Genomic DNA, 22,701 nt, shown 5'->3' with positions numbered 1-22,701 from the left:
TTCTAATATTGGTGAAATTTTTCAGGGGAAGTGTTTAAGACAAAGTCTTAACAAACGTAATTTTTCCTTTGATTCCAGTTTTATTTTTATTTAAATGTTTTCATGCCGCGTGTTTAGTTTGGATGATCACAGTGTGACGTGATTTACCTGAAGGACCAATGATCAAGCAGGATCAGCTGATCAGGGACAGAAACATAACTCACACTTTACTGATTTTGCGCATGAGTGGTAAAACTTCTCAACGCGTGTAAAAACCTCTGTGTCCTGACGTTACGTTTCCAAGCTATGATTCAAATTTAGCGCCGAATTACACAGAAAGCATCAGTGATTCATAAAAACTAAACTTTGATTGTCAGTGTTTCCGTGCCGGTGTGAGCTGACGAGGCTGATCACATTTCAGCGAGATTTACGGCGGAGTCTGGTGCCCGAGAGCTGGACCGATTCATCCTCCAGGATCGCACTGCGGGAGGAGACGGTCATCTTCCCCGGAGAAGAGGGGCCATGCCCTGGCTGGCTGGCTCGGTCGGTGTCCTGTCCTGAAAACGTCCCTGCAGAATACAAACGTCCACGAGCCTGAGCGAAATAAAGAGGAAGTCACTTTCAAAATAAAAGCTCAGACAGATCACATACGCGTATTTAGTGACGTCACTTTTACGTATTTGAAAGAGTTTGAAGGTAGCTAGTCAAATAAAGTACTGCAAGTATTCATTTTTCTTGAAGTAAAATCGGTCTATCCAAGTAATGATCATTTACATATTGTTTTTACTTTATAAGACACAACGGTAATATTCAACTGAATGAAAAAGAGCTGTAACCGGGGCAAAAAAAAGTAATATCAACACGCTGTACCTCAGATAAAAGAGAATATTAATCAATCCCATTATTTTTTAACAGCATGTTTTTCTTGTAAATATCCAAAACATGAAATTAGTTTACAGTGGGGTATAAATTCCTGATTATTGAGAGTTGTTACCAAACCCTAACGTGAAGCACCAGACCTGCAGTTCCTCTGACGTCCACTAGAGGCTCCAGCAATGAGTCAGTCCCCATAGACGCCAGCGTTAAAACTTCACAGCAGAACTAAACATGTTTACAGCCTGATACACAAACTGATTGCGTTATTAGGGGCGTGGCCGCTGTGACTGATAGGTGGATGGTGACACAGGCACTGAAATGTTCTGGGTGGTCCCAGAAACCAGGATGAATCTTTCTTGTCATTACACTGAGGTACAGTTCATTTCTGTTCAGTGATAAATCAGATGAAATGTGGAATGAGGTGTTAACGTGGCTTCCTTCACAGATTCCTACGCAAACGTTCAGCCTCATCTCGGGGGTTTAGTCATCTTCTTCTTGCTCGATTAGGATTTTATTTTGAAGGTGCTGACAGGAAGTGGTTCTTCCTCCCCGCAGCTTGACGGTGGGAACCGCGAGGAGCTCGATGGTGACTGTGCACGTCGCTGTGTGAATGACAGAGGATGCATGGAGGTCTCCGGCAGCTGGCAGCCACAGATCCGTGTCCTCCTCGGTGCAGCAGCGGCGGCAGCGGGCGTCCTCTCCGCGGTGAGTCTGCAGCTCTCCTCCGGGCTGCTCTTTGTTTTCATGCCTGCAGTGTCTCAGTCAGCCACCAGCTGTACTGCAGGTGCACCAGGTTACCTAAAGTCTGCATGTGAACTTCAGGTATCAGCAGGGAAGCCTCTGCAGTGAGGGACAGAAGGAGGCAGAGCACAGCAAAATGTCTCTGATCACTTCATTTAACAGCAGACTGCTGCGGCTTTAACGCTCTGAGCGTATCTTTATCATTTAGTCATAAACACCAAGGAGGAGAGAGACACTTTGAGAGCAAAGCTTTCTCTTCTGAGAATAAAATCAGAGGATTTTGGTAGAAAAGTGCGTGCAGCAGACTCTCAGTCAGCGTTCCCGATCAGGAGCATCTGGATCTGGAGCTCCTGATCGTATCTGAAGTCCTTGTTCAAGGACACAACTGTGGAGCGAGCAGGAGCAGCTGGAGCCAGAGACACACTGATGAGTCTGATGAAGATGAAGCTGCTGATTAACATTTCATATAATCCTCCTCTGGTTTAAAACTGAAGTATGAGGGTAAAAGTGATTTAGTTTAAAAATCTATTAATAGTTAATAATAATCATAACATCACCCATTATTTAATTATTCATTGATTTACACATTTATATTATCATAAATATCATACGTGGATATATAAGATCAGTTTATGTACAGTAATCCCTGTGAACCAGAGGCCGTCTCCAGACGGCTCCAAACAAACAGTTTCGCAGAGTTTTTTTTAACTTTTGGATCTGCATGATGTCAGAGAGCAGACAAAAGCTCCACCCACCACCTCTTTAAAAGTTGCAGCCAATCAGAAGACAGTTGCCCTAAAAGGGGAGAGGCTAAATCTTGTTTCAAGCACAAGAACTGTGAATCATGCAAAGCTTCTTAAACTTTGTCTGTGAAGGTTCTCAGTCATCCAGGTCATCGTAGTTTAAGGAGCTTGGAAAGAAAAGCGTCTGGACTTCTTTGAGTTGCTTGGAGACGTTTCACCTCTCATCCGAGAAGCTTCTTTGACCCTTAGAACTGAAGAAGCTTCTCGGATGAGAGGTGAAACGTCTCCAAGCAACTCAAAGAAGTCCAGACGCTTTTCTTTCCAAGCTCCTTAAACCTTCTTAAACTTTACACCACAAACTCAGCCTGATGTGTTTACTGAGGTCATAAATCAACAACTTTATTCAAACTCATCGTTACAACAAGAGGAGCTGCCACCTGCTGGCCGTTAGAAATAATGCACGATTAGAAAGCTTCAGCACTTTCTCCATCTTTTATTTACAGCACAACCAAACCCTCACAGAAAAACAAACAAACGGTAATTACTTCATCCCTCCTTTACATGCTCAGCCGGCGTCTGTCCACTTATGCTCAGTAAGTAAGGGAGGGAGGCTGATGACTCATTGCTGTTTGTGAATGAAGCTAAATGTGATTTTCTCTCTGGGATAATCTTTCTCTTAATGGTGGAAGTGGTGAATGATTAGGTTTATAGGGAGGATAGATCTGCATCAATCAAAGCGTGGCTTTTAAGTCTGCTGCAGAGTCATTCAGACTTTGCAAATATAATTTCTTTCTGAAGTCACTCAGAAAAGAGTGTAAAACCAAAATGTATGTACAGTAACTCCAGCCTGCTCTGAACGCTCAGTTTATCGCACTTTTCTCTACTCTTAGATCTGTATGATGTCATAGAGAGCGCATATTCCCACCCAACTGCTATTTAAACCTTTTATTTATGATGAACAGCCAATCAGAATAAAGATGTCTTAAAGGGGGAGGGGCTTAAGCGGCTCCTTTCAGACAGGATGAACCGAGGGCTGCAGTGCGAGATGAAGAAGGATGATTTTGCTCTGTGATTCATGCAAAGCTGCTGTAAAGCTCAACAATAAAAAGATGAATGAGCTGAACGGAAACACTTAAAGTTTTGTGACACTGGTCAGAAGTGACGCACAGCATCATATCAGCAGTGCGTTCGGCCGGGTTAACGGTTCAGTCCCGGTAAACCAAAGGAAGAAGAAGCCTGAAGACGTGGAGGAGCTCGTGCACGTTAGCAGAGACGAGCCTCTGTAAAGTTACGTGTTTGTAACAGTCAGTGAAAGCAGCAGCAGCACTGTGTTTGTGTTATTGTCCTCTGTGCATGCTCATGCCCCCTCTGCCTCCCCCTCTCTTTCATCAGGGCTCTTCCACCTGAGCCAGCGGCATCATGGGAAGCTCCTCCTCCTCCCTCGTTGACGAGGCGGAGGACGATGCGGCGCCCCGGGGTGCAGCTCTGCCTCCCTCCCCCATCATGGGATGCCTGAGGAGCAGCCAAAGCACATTCCTCCCCCGGCAGCTTCCCAGACCGGGCCGGCACAGGGAGCGCAGGTGAGACACGAAGGAGGCGTGGCGAAGACGTAACGATGAGATAAGAGCGAGACTGTGGCTCTTTTTCAGTTTGTAATATCTGCAGTGTAATATCCTCTCTAAGTCCTGCAGCAGTCCCACTTCTGCTCTGACTTTTTATCAGCGAGCAGGTTTGTTTGTGCATGCCGGTTTGTTGGGAATCAGAGCTGCAGATAATCAGCGCTGGGCAGCTCCACAGAGACCTGCAGAAACCAGAAGAGGCAGATTTAACCTCTCCTCATCCTCCAGGCTGTCAGCAAACATGGATCTTTGCTTGGCTGCGTTTTAACCACATGCTAACGAGCAGAGCAGAAGAGGACAGATTTAGTCTCTTACAAGCTTTTAGTTCCTACAGCTGGAGGTGCAGGGTTAGGAGGTTAGCGCAAAGCCGACACGAAGAGCGCTGAATATGAGCTGTAAGCCCAGAGTCTGAGCACAGGTGTCGCCCTTTAAACTGGCCAATGGTGAGCTAAAGGTTATCAGACCTGCTAACGATGTCTATAATCCTCCAGATGTTCAGTAACCATCAGCTGACGTCTTTACTCGATGTCTAGACCCGAGGGTGGAAATGGGGCCAAATTCAAAGTTGGAGATGTGAGTTTTACAGTCTGCCGGATTGAAGAAGAATCATTTTATTGTTTCTGAGGGAAAATAAAATAAATCGATCGTGAGAAAAGTGAAAATTGTCCTTCTGAGATAGCCGTCAGCTCCCACAGCACAGGGTTTAACATGCTGTGTTCAGATGCTCACCACAGAATACGCTAAACAGAATTTAGATTTAAGTGGTTTAAAAAAGGTGGAGTTGATGCTGTGTGGCCGTCTGATCACAATCATTACTAACCAGCTAGAACTTATAAAGATGGTAATGATCCAATCTATATCTCTCATCTCGACCTCAAACAAATGTCCCCAACCCTTTCAACAATGTGGAAAAGTCTGGGATGCAATCTGGAAGTTTGGATCCAAAAGAAGCAAAAACAAGGGAGGAAAAACACAGGAAGCAAAGCGGAGGCGCGAGGAGGCGCGAGGGGAATAGGACAGATGGGCAAAGCATCGTCTGTGTCGCAACTCAAACTCATGAAATGCTCAGCTCAAGGCTTCGATGTCACAGAGTCCATCTTTTACCTGGATGATGAACATTAAGGTCAAAGGTGTGCAGCGGTGCTGACCTTTGTAGTTCCTGTTCCACAGGGGGCGCTCTTACGCTCCTCCAGAATAAACCAATCTCTTGCAAATTTTCATCATGTTGTTGATAGAAGAGTTCAAGAAGTTCGAAATAGTTGAGTTTTACATTTCTCAGATGTTTCTGCTGTAGTAAAATACCACACGCTGCTTTACCGCATCTTCCATTTTGCTTTGGGGCATGAAGCGAGTGGCTGCAGAGAGTTCGTAGCATCACCTCCAACCACCTCAGTCAGCTGCTTCTGGAAGTTTCTGCTGGGCTTTAGCAGCAGCGGGCGCCATCCAGAATCGTTAACCGACCAATCAGCAAAGGTTAGCAGAACGCTAAATGCTGATTACTGTTTAATTAGGAACCGAGAAAAAATGAAGTCATGTTATTTGAGTTCAGCTGGATCATTGATGCTGCATGTGTGGGGGCTAAAATGTAAATCCTAAATTGTTTTATCCTCTAAGATTGATTGATTCCTGCTCGTTGAAGTCTATTTTCTCACTGCTAAATTATCCAGCTTCTCCTGCAGCACATGCAATAAACACACTTATACCATCCAGATACTGAGAGCACGTACACAAGCACCGACACGGCTTCAGGAAACACACCAACAAACAGAGAAGCACAGGAGATGAGAACAAAGGAGAAAAACATCTTCAAACCCGGCGTGACCCAGAACAGCTGGATCCAGCACCACCACAGGTCTCTCAGCTGGTTTTGTTAATGACCGACTATAGTAAGGCTGAATTTATGCTCGTCGTTTAGACGTCACCGTGAATATTTCATGAATCGTTCGATATGAATCAAACCGCAGCCTTACTTATTAATTATTACTGCATCTCTGTCGAATAAACCGCTGGCACTCGGCTCACTGTGAGTCATCTCAGCCTTCGGGAGCCTCGGCCGGGAGTCGAGTTACTCACTGACAGGAAATGGAGCGCTGATGGGGAAATCCCCGGTGGAAGAGCTGGTCTGAAGAAGCCCACTCAAGCCTTCCGCTGGGAATTCAGCTCAGCAGGCCACTCCACTCCCCCATCTGATGCACAGAGATCAAAATACCTTTTATAGATGTGGAGGAGAAGGAAAAGAAGCCGGTCGTGGCATCTGGAAACACACACAGCAGAACAGAAGAAGTTCCAGGGTTCTCCGAGGAATCGCCTCCTTAGAGCTGCAGGAAAGTCCAGATTTCAGCAGTTTGTTCCATGATCCATAAAACAATCTGATTCAGGTTTTTAGCTTCCTCAGTGTTTCCCTGCCTCCACCTTCAGTGTCTTCTCCTCTTTATTTAATGAAATGAAATCAGTTTTCTTAAATTATTTAAGAAAAATGAAATGAAATTATTTAAGATCAATAGCAGAGTACAGGAGTTAATAAGGCACCAAAATAAATTCAATAAGAGAAGTAAAAATTAAATTAAATAGAACTGAAGAGCAGAAGTTAGACTGCTGCAGAATTTCATCATATCTGCAGCTCCGCCTTCTGTTACTACAGTAACCTCACAGCAGACATATGATGTCATTAAAAAGGCTCCAACAACGCAAACACGGTCCAGAGGTCCAGCTCAGGTGAAGCTAGCAGACAGCTAGCAGCTACAGCCGCCTGTGTCACCATCAGTGTTGGGGAGTAACAGAGTACATGTACCGCCGTTATGTATTTAAAATACAAAATATGAGTAATTGTATTCCGTTACAGTTACAGTTGAAAAAGGTGGTATTCAGAATACAGTTACTTTGTTGAAATAAATGAATTACACGGCGGTCTTTTCTTGCTTCATATGTTCGGCTGTCCACTCTCTGTTTTTGGTAATTCTACGCCGGCGGAAACCCAAACAAAACACACATTAAGATGCTCTAATGTCTGTCTCAATCTCGCGGTCCATGTCACCTCTACTTGTGGCTCACATAATGACGTGAAGAAATATTTTTTTAAAGTATTATTGAAAAAATCATTTAATATGAAGACAATAAGCAGTGTTACAGGCATCGCCCTAAAGAATGTAGCCTCATGGGCAGTGTAGTCCAGTTGTAAGTAAGCTATTAAGGCTCGACTGTACACTGTGCTCGTGTTTTCCTCCGAAACAATAAGTTCCGTTGGAGCAGCCTTTCAACGCCTCTCTCTGTCTCTCGCTAGCAAAGTTGACCCAGACAACAAAGTAAAGCTAGTTTTCGGCTATGAGCCCGACACGGAACCCGACGTATCAGCCAGAGGTCCCTTTACTACGGTTCGGAGCCGCGGGCCTGTTTTATATACGCGCGGAATAGTTTTCTATAAGAGATCGCTGCAAAAAGTGCAGCCTTACCTAATGTCCACCTACTGTTACTCATTTATATTAAGATTTAAACATCTAGTTGGTGTTGGTATGGCGAGTAACCTTCAGTAATACTAATAAATCACACAGCAATAGGACATTCATGTAGTTGTAAAAAGCATGATAATATATTAAGTAATCCAAAGTATTCAGAATACGTTACTCTCATTGAGTAACATAAGGGAATACGTTACAAAATACATTTTGGGGCATGTAATCTGTAATCTGTAGTGGAATACATTTGAAAAGAATAGAATAATCCTTTAATTGTCCCACAAGGGGAAATTTGGTTGTATCAGCAGCAAAAAAAACACACATAACCTTCCCAACACTGGTCACCATCCACCTGTCAGTCACAGAGGCCACGCCCCTAAGAGTATAAACTTTAAGCCTTAATACAGTTTAAACAGGTGAGTTATAAAAACAGGTGTTATGAAGTAGGAAATGATGGGCAGAGATCAGTTTGTGTTTCAGGCTGTAAACATGTTTATTCCTGCTGCAAAGTTTTAGCGTTTCTCAAATAATGTCATGAGCGGATGCTGCACCAAACACTTTGTGTTGATTGCTTTGGTCGCCATGGTTACCGGTAGTTTTTCGCATTTGTCTGCAAATATTTGCTAACTGCTAGCCAAATGACTAGCAGTTAGCTTTTCACTGCAGCTCACAGAGCAACAGGAGGCTGTTTGCAGACGAGTCCGTCACTTCGATTCAAACTACAGCCACAGTAGTATGCTAGCATCGAGGGTCTCCGGGCCGTTCATTTGATCACATCCAACATGGTATTCTCAAAACCTGAGTGGGGTATGACTCACTTCTGGAGTCCCCAGTGGACGTTAGTGGAACTGCAGCCTTCACAGGTTGCAGGCCGTTTCTCTGCGTCGGGTTCATTTTTCAGCCGCTGTAATTTGCAGCTAAAAGGCTCTCATTGTGTCCGGATTATGAGAAACATTTCCAGGAAATTGGATCCATCCATCACTTTGTGCAGCAGCTGTTCTGGGACTACTTCCATCTTATTTGGTTTAAATTGAGTTGAATGAATGAGCGTACAGCATTTATCTGCATGGAAATATGGGCCGATGAACGCACAGGGGATCTGCAGAAAATGAGCACCTCCAACTTTCATGACCGTGGAAAGTTCTCATGTTTATATCTTGTCACTAAAAATAACTCGGGGTTTTCTGTATTGCACAGCCTTCTGCGTGGTTAACGAGCAGCTTGTTTCTCATGCACACAGCAGCAGAGGTTCTCATGAAGGCCGGTTGTTGATTAAAAGTGTGTTTTGTCCCGAGCGCGGCGTGCAACAGCCGTCACCTGGCTCTTACAGACAGCTTGTTCTGCAGTAAATCCTTCAGGTCAGCTGTGCTGGAAGTTTCAGGCTTCATGCCAAACTACTTAGAAGAGAGCATCCAGAAAATGTGGGCCAGCCTGAACGCGGCTGTGACGCTGGCTCCCGAGGTCTCGTTCCTCCCTGGACGCCACGGCGCAGATTATCTGGGTCTGCTTTACAGCCGAGCATGAATCTGAGATTAGAACCGTGTTTTTATTCTTTATTCACAAAGACGCTGAGCAGCCTGCTCGCGATGAAGCCGGCGTCAGGGAGGCAAAAGTGGAAGAGCAGATTTTGTTGTTTCATTTGCATATTCGTGCATTTTAATATTTTCCCTCCAGCACAGCAAAGGAAACTGTTATTCACTCACACGTTTATATTTGGATTTCTTCTCATATTTTCAGGCTTTTTCTTCCATTTTCGTCTCTCGGGCTTTCACAGATAAACACACTGAAGCTCAATGTGGCCGTGGTTTGCTTTTAGCAGATAATCATAGTGGAAATTTTCACCAGCGTCACGAAGAACACGGCAAACTTTATCTAACATTTCCAGGCATCATTCTTATCTCAATGAAGAAAGAATCTGAGACTGATCAACTACTCTGCTCATTTCGAGCTTTTTTTTCATTTAATTCTTGATCTCTAGAGTGGCTTTGCATGACTCAAAGTTCAAAATAATCCAATATGGAGGGCCGGGAGTGCCAAAATTAATAATTAAAATTAAACTAAACTTAACTAAATAAGAGGAAATAAATAAGTAAATTGTTATACAGGGTTCCCTCACTATAACGCGGTTCACCTTTCGTGGCTTCGCTGTTTCGCTGATTTTTTGGGTGCAATTTTGCATGTTTTTTTTTTTTTTTCTTACAGCGTATTGTGTTCTGAGTTAAAGACGCGCTGCGTATGAATACTGCTGAAAAAAGCTGGAGAGGATGAGGTGAGGACTCAAAGATGACGAAGCATCATCCACGCAGGAGATGCTTTGACCCGGAAACACGACCAATATCTATTTTTAACAATGAACACTGGTGCTGGGGTTTGCTGATGGATTTTATTTGCAGAATAATATACATTAATTAGAGTCCGACTCATATGTTGATCGATCTTAGCTTTTTGCCGATATATTAAATCTGCATTTGTAACTGCTGATAAATAAGAGTAAAGAAGAGACAATAGAAACACCCTTCAAACATCTTATTAGTGTTGATGTTGCATAGTTTGTCCACCAGAGGGCACTCTGCAACTTTTTTCTTTAGAATGCCTCAAAAAAGGAGTCAACAAGTAATTCACGACTTGTTGTAGCAATAAAACAAGATTATTTTTGAGCTAATTTTTTATACTGTCTTGGTAAATCCTCATAAATTAGACACATAGCGAGTAGAAGGTAAATTATTTATGGATTTTGATATCGATATCAGTCTCAATAATCTTACATCGGTCAGGTTCAGACGTTAATGTCCTCCCTTTTGATCACATGATTCTGTTTCTCTCTGTAGTTTCTCCTCTGGATCGATGCCCATCCAGAGGAGTCAGTGGGCGTGCGGCTGCTGCACTTTCCTCAACGCCGCCGGCGCCCCCCGCTGCTCCATCTGTGAAGCTCCTCGGCAGGGACCCGATGCCCGGTGGATGTGGCCGGGAGTGAGCAGAGAGGACGACGGGTGGGTATGCCCATGCTGCACGCTGGCGAACCCCCCTGACAGCCTGGCTTGCTCCCTCTGTGGCTACGCCAAGGCGTCTGCGGAAGCCCAGCCCCGGCCTCAGCGCTCCAGCAGCTGCTCCGGCCCCCTCAGGACGTCCTGGATGGAGACGTGCCAACTGCAGAGCAAGAAGCAGCCCGGAGACACTGACAAAAGCAGCCTGGCGTGGGAGTGCTCGAGGTGCACGTTGCAGAACACGCCCACCTCTATGTCCTGCTCGGCCTGCGGTGGACCCCGCAAACTGTCCCTCCCTCAGATCCCGGCCGAGGCGCTCCTCATGCCCGACGTCTGCGAGGATCCCGGAGCACGGCGGGCTGAACCTTCAGCGGCGGCACTCTCGCTATCGATATCCACCCGAGGAGAGAGTTTACCTGCAGAAGCTTCGCATCCGAACACCTCCTCCTCCGTGCTGACTGCGCCCCCTGCTGGCCACAACAATCCAGTGCCCTGCAGCCGCAGAGAGGTTCCCCCTCCAGATGTTGGCCTCAGCCAGGCTCAGAGCACGTCTTCTCCCTCCACCCTCGCTGTGTCGCATCCCTCCACTCAGCTGGAGCTGCTGGCCGGCAGGAGACTCAGCATCCTCAAAGAGGAGATGTCCCCGCTGTCACCTGCATCGGACGCCTCCGTGTCGTTTTCGCTCGCTGTCCACAGGATGGAGGAGTGGGCGTGTCCGGCGTGCACACTCATCAACCGGCTGGAGTCCAAACACTGCCAGGCCTGCCACACCCCTCAGCAGCTGAAAGCGGCGTTGTTCCCGAGGAGGAAGGAGAGCCGGCTGGTGGAGGCGCTGCGGCAGAGCGACGAGGGCGCGGCCAAAGAGCTGTGGGAGAACATCGTCAGCTTCTGCAGAGAGGTGCGTTTAAAGCACACACTCACCTTTGAATTTAAGTCAGAAGGACGAGTTTATGCTGATGTTACTTCACTTTCAGTGGAGGTGGACTGACAGTCTTCCTCAGAGCTATAACGACCTCCACCCGCAGCGCAGAGCAGCCTGAACTTCACTGTGTTCAGCTCTGGATCTGCACCAGAACCTCCGACATTAACGAGAAAAATTAAATGGGTTAAACGATAGATTATCATCTCGTAGCAAATCGTGTGTGTCATCGTCTTCTTCCTCTCCCAGAACGCGGTGACGTTTGTGGACGACAGTTTCCCTCCTGGTCCAAAGTCCGTCGGCTTCCCGTGCGACGACAGCGTCCAGCATCGGGTCAAGAAGTGGCTTCGTCCACAGGAAATCAGCTGCACCACCTTCAAAGACCGCGGCGTGAAGTGGACTGTTTTCCGCACGCTGCGTCCGTCCGACATCCTGCAGGGGCTTCTGGGTAACTGCTGGTGAGCTGATTATGCTGTCACATCGTTTATTATTGATTATTATTCTTACGATTTATTTCTGGATGATTGTTTAAGCACATTAAAGGAAGGCTGTGTTCGGAGAGCAGGTTCCTGAGCGCCTTGGCTGTTCTGGCGGAGCGGCCGGAGCTGGTGGAGAAGGTGATGGTGACCCGCTCGCTGTGTGCAGAGGGAGCCTATCAGGTGCGTCTGTGCAAAGACGGCTCGTGGACGACGGTGCTGGTGGACGACATGCTGCCGTGCGACGAGAGCGGCCACCTCCTCTTCTCTCAGGTGAAATGGTGCTGGAAAAAGGTCTCGGCTCAAAACACCGGAAAAGTCCAGATTTATCCTCTTCTTCCTTTGTACTCTGCAGCGCCACCCAGTGGCCTGAATTACACCTTACACATTGAATTACACATTAAAAGAAGAGGTGATTCCTGTAGCATCATGGGTATTTCACCATATCTGAGGCATTTCTGTTTAAAGGCACTTTGTGTGATTACCTGCTGCAGAATTCAGCTTCACCACCAGAGGGCAGCGATTTATTACTGGCTGAGTTCGGATGTTTTATCTGTGGAAGAATATCCTTTAGATTTTTTACAGGTTTCGAATGCAGTAAAATAATTTCTGTTCACCACACCGTACTTCACAGCATTTTGAGTTCAGGCATGAAATGAGCAGCACTTAGCTAACAGGTATTTTACCTGTTAGGTGAAGAAAACTATCCCTGGATTACTTTAATACTTTTAGTGCATCTTAGAATTTGGAGGTTTCTAATGGAAGTCCTGGCGTGTCCACTCTCAGGTCCTGTTAGCCTGCTTTAGTCAGTAATGATGAGATCAGGATCAGAAACAGGCTTCAGGTTCTCTGATTAGGTGTGAACACATGAACATATGTGCACTTCCTCTTCTCGTCATGATGTTAAAGCTTTGATCCTCTCCATCCGCCCCTTCTCTGTGTCTCCAGGCCCAGAGGAAGCAGCTGTGGGTGGCTCTGATTGAAAAGGCTCTGGCTAAGCTCCACGGTTCCTACTTTGCTTTGCAAGCCGGCCGCGCCATCGAGGGCCTCTCCACCCTGACCGGGGCGCCCTGCGAGTCGTTGGCCCTCCAGGTCAGTGCCACCAACCCCAAAGAGGAGCCCATCGACACGGACCTGATCTGGGCCAAGATGCTGAGCTCCAAAGAGGCTGGGTGAGAAGTTTGCGGGAAGGCTGAAGCGCTCTGAGAGGATGGAGCTGTTTCTTTAAGGTCGGTTAACCCCGCCTCTGTTCATGCTGCTGTTAGGTTCCTGATGGGGGCATCCTGCGGAGGAGGTAACATGAAGGTGGACGACACGGAGTACGAGTCTCTGGGTTTACGTCCGCGCCACGCGTACTCTGTGCTCGATGTGCGGGACGTCGACGGCCACAGGTGAGGCTTCGAGGCTGCTTCGTTGGTTACTGTTCTTGTTATCGCTGCTCCTGGTTATTATGGTCATTATAGTTTCCTAAAAATTGAACACAGAAGCTGAGAAACCTGCAGATCCTCCAGCAGTGAGTCACAGTTTACAGCCTGATGCTCAAACTGATTGTCTCTGTGGATAAAAAACGATAACATATTCATAACTCACCTGTTTGAATTGGATTGTGGATAAGTTTGCATTATTAGGGGCGTGGCCTCTTTGACTGACAGGTGGATGTGCATTTCTCCTCCTCAGTAAAAACAGGAAAGACTTCCTTCCACTGCCTGTATCTGGTGTTGGAAACCTGGTGCCTGGTTTTGGAGTTTTTCCATAAACAACAACGTTTCAAACATAAATTAATGCAGAAAACTACAAATCAAAGAAGCCCCACCTACTCAGCTCCACCCTCTCGTCCACATACAGTCATTCTGTGTCCAAAACACTGACGGTCAGACAGACCCGCTGATGACATCACTCTCTGAGTCTCTGTTTGAAGTTAACAGTTACCAAGTCGACCAAAGCGACACAGGGTGGAGACAAAGAGACGCCACAAGACCAACAAGGAGACGCAAAGCAAACTGAGAACAGAACAAAGTGCAGCAGGGAGTCGAACACTCGGCCACACGACAAACCTGAGCACACACACGAGCACACATCCATCCTGAACAGACACAAAGAGCAGCAGAGACAAACTGCACAAACAGCAGAGACTCGATGTCTGCAGTCGTGTGTGCCTCCATCAGTCAGAGTGACTTGCTCCTGCGTGGGACAGGCGGGGGTGTTTTTTCCGAGTCTGAGCCCGGAGGCTCTGCTTTTATCATCCATCAAAACTCCCACAGTGTAAATGCAGCAGGTCTGCAGAGGAGTGCTGCCTTAAGGACACATTCAGAGAACAAATGTTCCTCTCAGCGTCACTCCATTAACCGCTTCATCATTCGCACGCATAGAGGATGTTTCCTCAAACCTACAGCGGCGACTGCTGCGAGCTACAGGGGGAGGAGGATCCGCAGGAGGAGGTGGCAGGAGTCGTACTGCAAGAGAAACCCTCGAGGGAACGGGAGGGTGATCACTCATAAACGGATGCAGGAGCGGTGTTTTTCTGTCGGTGGGGTTGGAGGTGGAGTCTGCAGACACTTGAAAAAGTTTGAAAGAGATGTCTGACATGTCTCCGTGGACGTCAGGCCCATCTCATTAACCCGGCGCCACTGACGCGCTGACGGGTTTCACTGCAGCGGCCTCTGCACTGCAGATGTGTCGGGTGATCGCTGTCTCCATCAGTGTCAGCATGCAGATGAAGATTACCAGCAGCGTGAACCTTTAGAAGACGTGAAACATCATTAATCACAAACCGCACGTTTGAATCACTCAGAAATCTGTGAGTCATCAGCATCTTCTTCATCGTACTCCTTGAAAAATTTAGAACCGCGTCTGACCGTGTGCACGAACCAATGATGAAGGCCAGGCTGTTCCTAAAAAATCTAAACATCCATCTTTAAGCTTTTAATAAGCGAGGAACCGCATACACACTAAATCTGCAACATAATTCAATTCAGTTTTATTTATACAGCGCCAAATCACAACAACAGTCACCTCAAGGTGCTTTATATTGTAAGGTAGACCCTACAATCATATGAGCAAGCACTTTGGCGACAGTGGGAAGGAAAAACTCCCTTTTAACATTAAAGGAACCAGGTGGAGGAATCAGTGAAATCTGGCACTTCCAGCTAGTTTTAAACTGTAACTCTGAGCATAACCTGCTCCAGACCAGGTCTCGTGTTCAGCACCAGTTACCATTGTGATCTAGCCAGGTTACAAAGGCTCGCCAACTCTGACTTTAAGCTAGCGAGTCTGTTAATCCCATTGTGTGTGTCAGGTTACTGCAGCTGAGGAACCCGTGGGGTCGCTTCTCCTGGACCGGAGCCTGGGCGGACGACTGGCCAGACTGGCCTCCGCAGCTGAAGAGGGAGCTGTGTGCCCAGCGAGCTGAGGACGGCCTGTTCTGGATGGACTTCTGGGATTTTACCAGGTGACGGCAGCAGCATGTTTTTGATGTCTGCATTAGTTTTATTCCCGGTCTGAGCAGGAAGACCGTAGGCCTTGTAATCGGAAGGTTGCCGGTTCGAGCCCCGGCTCGGACAGTCTCAGTCGTTGTGTCCTTGGGCAAGACACTTCACCCGTTGCCTACTGGTGGTGGTCAGAGGGCCCGGTGGCGCCAGTGTCCGGCAGCCTCGCCTCTGTCACTGCGCCCCAGGGTGGCTGTGGCTACAATGTAGCTGCCATCACCAGTGTGTGAATGTGTGGATGACTGGATGTGTAAAGCGCTTTGGGATCCTTAGGGACTAGTAAAGCGCTAAACAAATACAGGCCATTTACAGAAGAAAACTTTACTCAGATGTAAAGTGAGAAAAACAAAGAGTTTGTTTATGACAAATGACAGAATATAAAGTGTTCATTAACATCCACCAGGTCCCCTCCACCCTGCCTGCACTGTCTTCCCTCTTGTGCGTTGCTTTGTGTAATCAGTGAGTGTGAAGTCGTCCTAACTGTCCTGTTAAAGGCTCTCTGGAAAAGCATCAAAATACTGAACAAAAACAGACTCGCTGTTCTCTCCTGTCCCCGGCAGGTACTTCGACTCCGTGGACATCTGTAAGATTCACTCAGACTGGCAGGAGGTTCGAGTCCCCGGCGTTTTCCCCCGAGCCGCCGACGTCCCCGTGTCGGTGGTGTCGATCACGGTGCTGGAGAGGACGGCCATGGAGCTGGCATTATTCCAGCAGGGCAGCAGGTAGGGCGCACACCTGTGCGGCTTTTCGTAACGTAACTGCGGTCACCTGACCACCACAGAGGCCAGCTCGCCTGTAGGAGAGACGACACTGGCTGAAACGCCTCCGGTCTGTACCTACACACAGCTTTGGTAGCTGAATCCCCGATGAGTGGATGGTGATCTGTGTTCATTTGTGCTTTTGAAATGCACAGAGAAAAAACTAATAAATATAAAAATTCACAAAAAAAAGCAGAAAGTAACTAAATATCAGAAATAAATAAAACGTGCCTCACGAAAATAATTAAAAGCAGACGAGACAGAAAAAATAAGTAAAGATAAATAAACGTCAGAGAAAGTAAAGATGGTAAAATAAAGGAGGTGTTTTGAAGACGGTGGCTCGTGTTTTCAGGCGCTGGGACACGGCGGAGAGCCACCTGCTGGATCTGTGCGTGCTGGTGTTTCGGGTCGCCTACGACAGCGCCGGCACGCTGACGCTGGGCCGCCTGCTGGCGCACAGCCGCCGCTCGGTGAGGAGGTTCGTGGGCTGCGACGTCATGCTGGAGCCGGGCGAGTACGCCGTCCTCTGCTGCGCTTTTAACCACTGGCACAGCTGTGTCACCGAGGTCGGAGGTAAGGACACGAGCACTCGATCGCCGCGTCAGGACCTGACGCTGTTCGATTGTGCAGACTGCTAGAACGTGGACGCCTCTGATGATTCTGTATTTTGCAGCCAGAACCTGCACATTTTGCCCTCCACACATAAGTGCAGAGCATCCCGCTCCATATAAATACTGCATGACCTCATTAAAGAGTTAGAGGTCAGAGGAAACTGACTCAGGTGTACCTGAAGCGTCACAGCAGGTGTTACACCGTCATCAATGAGCCGCTGTTCTGCTGTTTCAGTGAGCGGCGGCAGGTCGGAGGCGCCTGGCTACGTCCTGGCGGTGTACAGCTCCAGACTGGTGATGGTGGAGCAAGTGACAGCCTCCAGCACCACCATCGCCGACGCCATCATCCAGCTGGCAGAAACCAAAGGCGAGCGACACGAGGTGAGAGAGTCTGAGAGCTTTGAAACACGTGTCTCACCTCTGACGTCCTCGAAGACTGAAACTCATTCAGATACGTAGATTTCATTCAGGGTTTATGAACTTTTTAAATCTCTCGTTTTCATTTCCATCGCTAACAATTTCAAATCTACTTCGTTCATCATTAAACAACATCCACCCTGACATTAACAGGAAGTCTCTTTCATGGCTTTAAACTTTGACCTGTAATGGAGAATCACTGCTGTGTGTCAGGGTCGGGAGGGGATGACCTGTTACTACCTGACCCACGGCTGGGCGGGGCTTATCGTCATGGTGGAGAACAGGCACCCGAGGCATCACCTGCACGTGTCCTGCGACTGCAGCGACAGCTTCAACGTGGTGTCGACGCGCAGCAGCCTGAAAACCATCGACAGCATCCCTCCTCTGCACAGGTGCGCCGCGCGCCGAGCCTCACACACCCGCCCGGGAACGCCACAACATTTCAGCACAAACTTCAAAACGTGCGCTGTACTTCATAAACACTTAAATCACAGCTGAGACCTGTTTGTAGTGGGACACACTGAGACACCGTCCACAAACCTGTGGATCTGACTCTATCGTGAAATAATCACGACTGAATTATATGCTAATATTTGATTTCCTCAATCTGAGAAAATAAAGGGGCGGAGCATGTTTCTACACCTGTGACTCGGGCTGTGTTTGTCTCTCAGACAGGTGCTTGTGGTTTTGTCTCAGCTGGAGGGGAACGCTGGGTTCTCCATCACGCACAGACTGGCTCACCGGAAGGCCGTCCAGGCTTCTCTGGGGAACTGGAGCCCCTCGAAGGCGACGCACAGTCCGGCTCTGAGCCCCGAGACCGCAGGTCTGCACCGGCCTCGGCCGCTATGACGAACCGGGAGGAAGCGTGCCGATGGACGCGGGAACTCATCGGACCGCTGCCTTGATAGAGAACAGGGTTATTTCCCACAGACACCGGACTGAGTCTGTCAGAGTCAGAGCTCGTCATCAGCAGACGTTATCAAAGTGAGGCTGAAAGAAAACAGGGTTAACATCAGAAAACACTTTAATTCTCCTTAAATCTGAGTTTAAACCAATCTGAGATTACTTTCAACTGAATTTAATTAAGATGAAATAAATTTTCTAAGAACTGTTTAAGGACCAGAGTTCACATATCATCCGTCATCACCAGAATAACACGCCACGTCTGATTGGACGACACGAACAGAGACGGCGATGCGTCACGCTGCAACATGACGGTCCGTCACAGCGTGGACTCTCCTGAAGGACGAGCTCAATAATTCAGTTTTGCTTTCATACAGATGTGGAACAGATGTTGGGAAGTTCAGGCATCATGTTGCTGTTAATTCCAGCTGTTGGTTTGAAATGGAAGCAGCCCTCTCATTGGCTGTCTGGTGTTAACATTTGGTAAAAGGATGAGTATTTACTCTTTACTCTACAGCAGGGCTCCCCAACTCCAGGCCTCGAGGGCCGGTGTCCTGCAGGTTTTAGATGTGTCCTTGATCCAACACAGCTGATTCAAACGGCTAAATGACCTCAACATGTCTTGCAGTTCTGGCCTGGTAATGAACTCATCATGTGATTCAGGTGTGTTGACCCAGGGTGAGATCTAAAACCTGCAGGACACCGGCCCTCGAGGCCTGGAGTTGGGGAGCCCTGCTCTACAGGCTAATTTCAATCATTCATCCACAGACTTGTTTTTTCATTCTTTACTTTTAAACATTTACGTAGCTTCACATCTGGAGGAGCCAAGGATGGAACCACAGACCTGAGGAGGAGGAGGTGTACCTCCTGACTTCAGTGGGAGTTTCTGTAGCCGATCCAATTGATCCGTGTCATTTATTATTTCAGAGGTTGAAGCGTTGTCTCTTCACAGATCTTTAAATCTATTCTGCTCATTTCTGCCTCCATATTTTTATTCTTTTACTGATAAACCTTCTTTATCTGCCGCTGACTCTTCATGCAGCCGTTTTAGCTTCTGTCCCTTCAAGGCCCTACTGCCTTTACAGTCATGTTGTTTCTCATTGGCCAGCTTCTGGAAGCCTGCAGAGGGGCAGCACTTAGTGCCTGTGACCTGTGCTATTCCTGTAGCAAAGGGAGAAGCTGCATGAGTGCCAGTTTCCCGTCCGCAGGGATGAAGCTTCTCCTTTTAAGCCAGTCTGGACGTTAGCGCCGTCGCAGCTCCTTCAACATAAAAGCATGCTGTAACTTTTTCTTCTTCTTCTTCTGGATTATTGCAGGAAATCGTCTCCGTGTGAAATACTATTTAATACCTTCCCTTTTTATCACTACAAACTGACGCCACTTTTATGAGTTTTGAAGCACTTGCAACAAGTAAAACGGTCACAATCAACCTGTGAATGTTCACCTGTAAGGCAGGATTCACACCTGCACGCTGCTCCAACACTTGAAGGTGGAGCTCCTGATTCCTCACTGCTTTGACTCCAACATTTTGATGCTTCTCTCTCAGGATTTCCATATTGTGATTTCATTGGTTAGTGGCAGCACTGGAGTATTTGTATAAGCATGACTTGATTGGCTGACACCAGGTGAAGCTCGAAACACCTCTGTGTGAATCCTGCCCAACATCTGAAAGTAAAGGTCAGAAATTTGGATCCATTCAATTTTATCTACATAACACCAAACAACAACAGCCACCCCCAGGTACTTTATATTGTAAGGTAGAGACCCTACACTAATACAGAGACAATCCCAACAATCAGATGAGCAAGGACTTGGCGACAGTGGGAAGGAAAAACTCCCTTTTAACAGGAAGAAACGTCCAGCTGAACCAGTTTTATTGAGGGGCGGGGCCATCTGTGACCTCATAGTTACACTGAGTTTAAATTTCAGTTTGCATTTAGTGTAAAGTGACACGCTGGTTTCATGTTTTTTTGTTTTGCCTAACTCGGATTGGATGAGCTCGACCTGCAGGTGACTCCCAGCCCAGGTGTCTTTAAACCAGACTTGGGAGCCTCAGAGAACCCGGAGCCGCACCCCCCCAAACACCACATTTAGAGCAGAAATCACACGATGCACTTTATCCGTCACATCAGAGCGTGTTCAGGTCCACGCTGTCTTCGCTGCACCGCTGGCACGTGATTGGAGGGTAGCCGTGGAGATGACGCGGTGTCAGTGTGATGCTTGAATGTTGTGTTTTAGTTTAGAGTCACAGCGCAGACCTGCTGTGTGAAGCATTAGCACTTTATCAACTGTATGCTGGAGTCTGTTTTATTTTGAAGGATGTGTTTTAAAGTAGGAAACAGTTTTATTCTCGTGGATTTAAAACTACCATCGTGTTGACAGAATGAAAACTATGCAAATGTTTGAAAGCTGTCTTTATGCTTCAGAAAAACAAGTCGAGCTCTTTATCTGCAGCTTATCTTCTCTGATAGCAGGGTGAAAATAGACGTGTATGCATTCTGATGTGATTAGTGTTACACTGACGCTTTTTAAACGTTCAGGTTGACTTTTACTCCGTATTCTGTTCGCTCAGTAGCTACTTTATTATAAAGTTTATATATACTGTATGCATAGCAGTATGAATGTAAATAACAAAAAAAAAACATGCGGGTGAACTGAAGGAAATAAACACTTGAAAATTTTCACATCTTCGTTATTTCATTTTTTGAGACACAATCAGCAGAGAAGTCTTTAATGCAGCATTAACAATACTGGAAACGCGTGGAAAATTAAACACACCGAATTAGCTGGAATTCCTTTTTCTAATTCGTGGGTGTACTAACACCTGTCACTGTGTTACTTTTGACACCACGTGTTTTAAAATCCACGGATTCCCAGGTAAGCTCTGTATGAACTCTCCCTGTACATCTTTGCTGTACAATTACTTTCATTTGACTTTTTAACCCTTATTTATCAATATATTTTTAAAACTAATGCACCGAATACGTTATTAGCCATTTGTTATCATTATATATGCATTAATGTAGAGCTTGGTTCTCAGTCAGCTTCTCTCTAGTACGTTATGACTTTAACGTAACCTTTATTTTTACATATTTGTAGAATTAGACCGAATTAGTTATGAGGAAGTTCTTTTTATATGCACCACTGGATGTGCTGACACGTGTCACTGAATTACTTTGATGATGAACTAATGTTAAAAATAGAGTGTTCCGATTCCCGGTGTTCCAGATCAACTGGCGTTTAGATCAACTGGCGTTGGTCGAACAGATGTGTGGCAGTCTTGCGTTTCAGGAGCTGCTACCGACAAACCAGCAAAAAAAACGCCAAATGTGTCATCTGTGACACTTGTGAGGTTATCTCAAACACACTCCGTCAGTCTTGATGCTGTTGAACAACAAAATGTTTAAAAATGTCGCGAGTTTACCTGGTGATATCCTCACGCGCGACGCGATCGCGAAAACAGCAAACAATTAACACCACGCCGGTGTTGTTCACGGGACAGGAAGAGTAAACGATCGGGAGACTCTTGCCGTCGTTATCGTTCCCCTCGCACGTTTTATTTCTCCGGTTTCAGCGTTTTTGCTTCACAACTAAAGCGTGCAGTTTACTTTGTGTGCACTAACATGGACTCGAGTCAACCAGCGCCACCTCTGGCCGAGTGCCACAGCCTACAGCCAGATCAACTTGTGACACACATCTGCACCACGTTTGAATTCGTTTCATGCACATTTGTACCTTTCAATTGTGTCTTTGTTCGTCATGCAAATAAACCTTTGAAAAGAATGAAATGATATCATATATTTATTGTGGCCTACATTTGTACAAAATTCCAAATTATATACACAAAGTCATAGGAATCACCACCCCTGTTCATCATGATGTTAATATTTTTGCCCATAAGAAAAACATCTTGAACAAATATATGACACTAATATTTCACTAGTGTTGTAACATCACATGTCGTTAGCGTAGTCTGTGTGTCTTTTCTCTGCAAACGAACATTTTAGAGTTGGTAGTTATATACAGTCTGTATAAGTGTGGTCAATCAAATGAACATTTGTAAGGAGATGGCAGTTACTGTGAATTTACAGCAGTTACACAGTGATTAGCAATAAACAGCCAGTGAGAGTGAGTGGATTGAAGAAAGTCAGTTACTCAGGTGTGTCGATTGGTTTGTCATCTGTTTTTGAGACTGGAGGAGACGTAGAAATCTTTTGTTTTAAATCTAAGTTAGGAAGATCCCTGTTTAAAAACAAGCAGAAATGCAAGAAGTACATCTGCAGAAAGCACACAGTTACATTCTGTTCATCATGTGGACAAAATTGAAAATGTTGAACATTGAAAAACTGAGAACGTTGGGCAAGTTCAAAAGAAATGTGTTTGTAAGAATGAAAAACCTTTACCAAATTGTTCCTAAATTAGTTATGGAAAGTCTAACTGTTGTATGTCTGTGTTCTACATGTTTATCTAATGGAAAATAAAGTTGCTATTGTTTTATTGCAGTTTCTTGACAATCCACTATCACATAGCGGCTGGAGCAGTCTCCAATGGAGGTCAGTCCACTGCTGCCACCTGTGGCCAAGTGCCAGAGCCTAATACTAGATTAACTTGTGACACATCTGCACCTGCTGCTATGATCACATTGAATAGCGGCTGAGTGGCTGCACTTAACCCTGGTACATTCAAATCTACCCACAAACATGTTGAAAGATGCAATCCCAGCAATCTGGATTGTCAA

General features: G+C 46.4%; 1 protein-coding gene across 1 annotated transcript; it reads left to right on the top strand.

Annotated features, from left to right (window-relative positions):
- The first annotated feature begins 1,067 nt into the window (after positions 1 to 1,067).
- On the top strand, positions 1,068 to 18,546 carry LOC116330642 (calpain-15-like). The gene is made up of 13 exons (XM_031753040.2): positions 1,068 to 1,560; positions 3,732 to 3,919; positions 10,239 to 11,292; positions 11,563 to 11,771; positions 11,879 to 12,062; positions 12,738 to 12,961; positions 13,055 to 13,180; positions 15,085 to 15,237; positions 15,835 to 15,996; positions 16,385 to 16,605; positions 16,879 to 17,024; positions 17,274 to 17,452; positions 17,732 to 18,546. The coding sequence occupies exons 2-13, from the start codon at positions 3,759 to 3,761 to the stop codon at positions 17,907 to 17,909; spliced, it is 2,997 nt and encodes a 998-aa protein (XP_031608900.1). The 5' UTR covers positions 1,068 to 1,560; positions 3,732 to 3,758; the 3' UTR covers positions 17,910 to 18,546.
- The last annotated feature ends 4,155 nt before the right edge of the window (positions 18,547 to 22,701 follow it).

Source organism: Oreochromis aureus, linkage group 4, assembly GCF_013358895.1.
Source record: "Oreochromis aureus strain Israel breed Guangdong linkage group 4, ZZ_aureus, whole genome shotgun sequence".
Lineage (NCBI taxonomy): Eukaryota > Metazoa > Chordata > Actinopteri > Cichliformes > Cichlidae > Oreochromis > Oreochromis aureus.
Note: the sequence above shows the minus strand (reverse complement) of the source record. Positions and strands in the feature narration are given on the sequence as shown.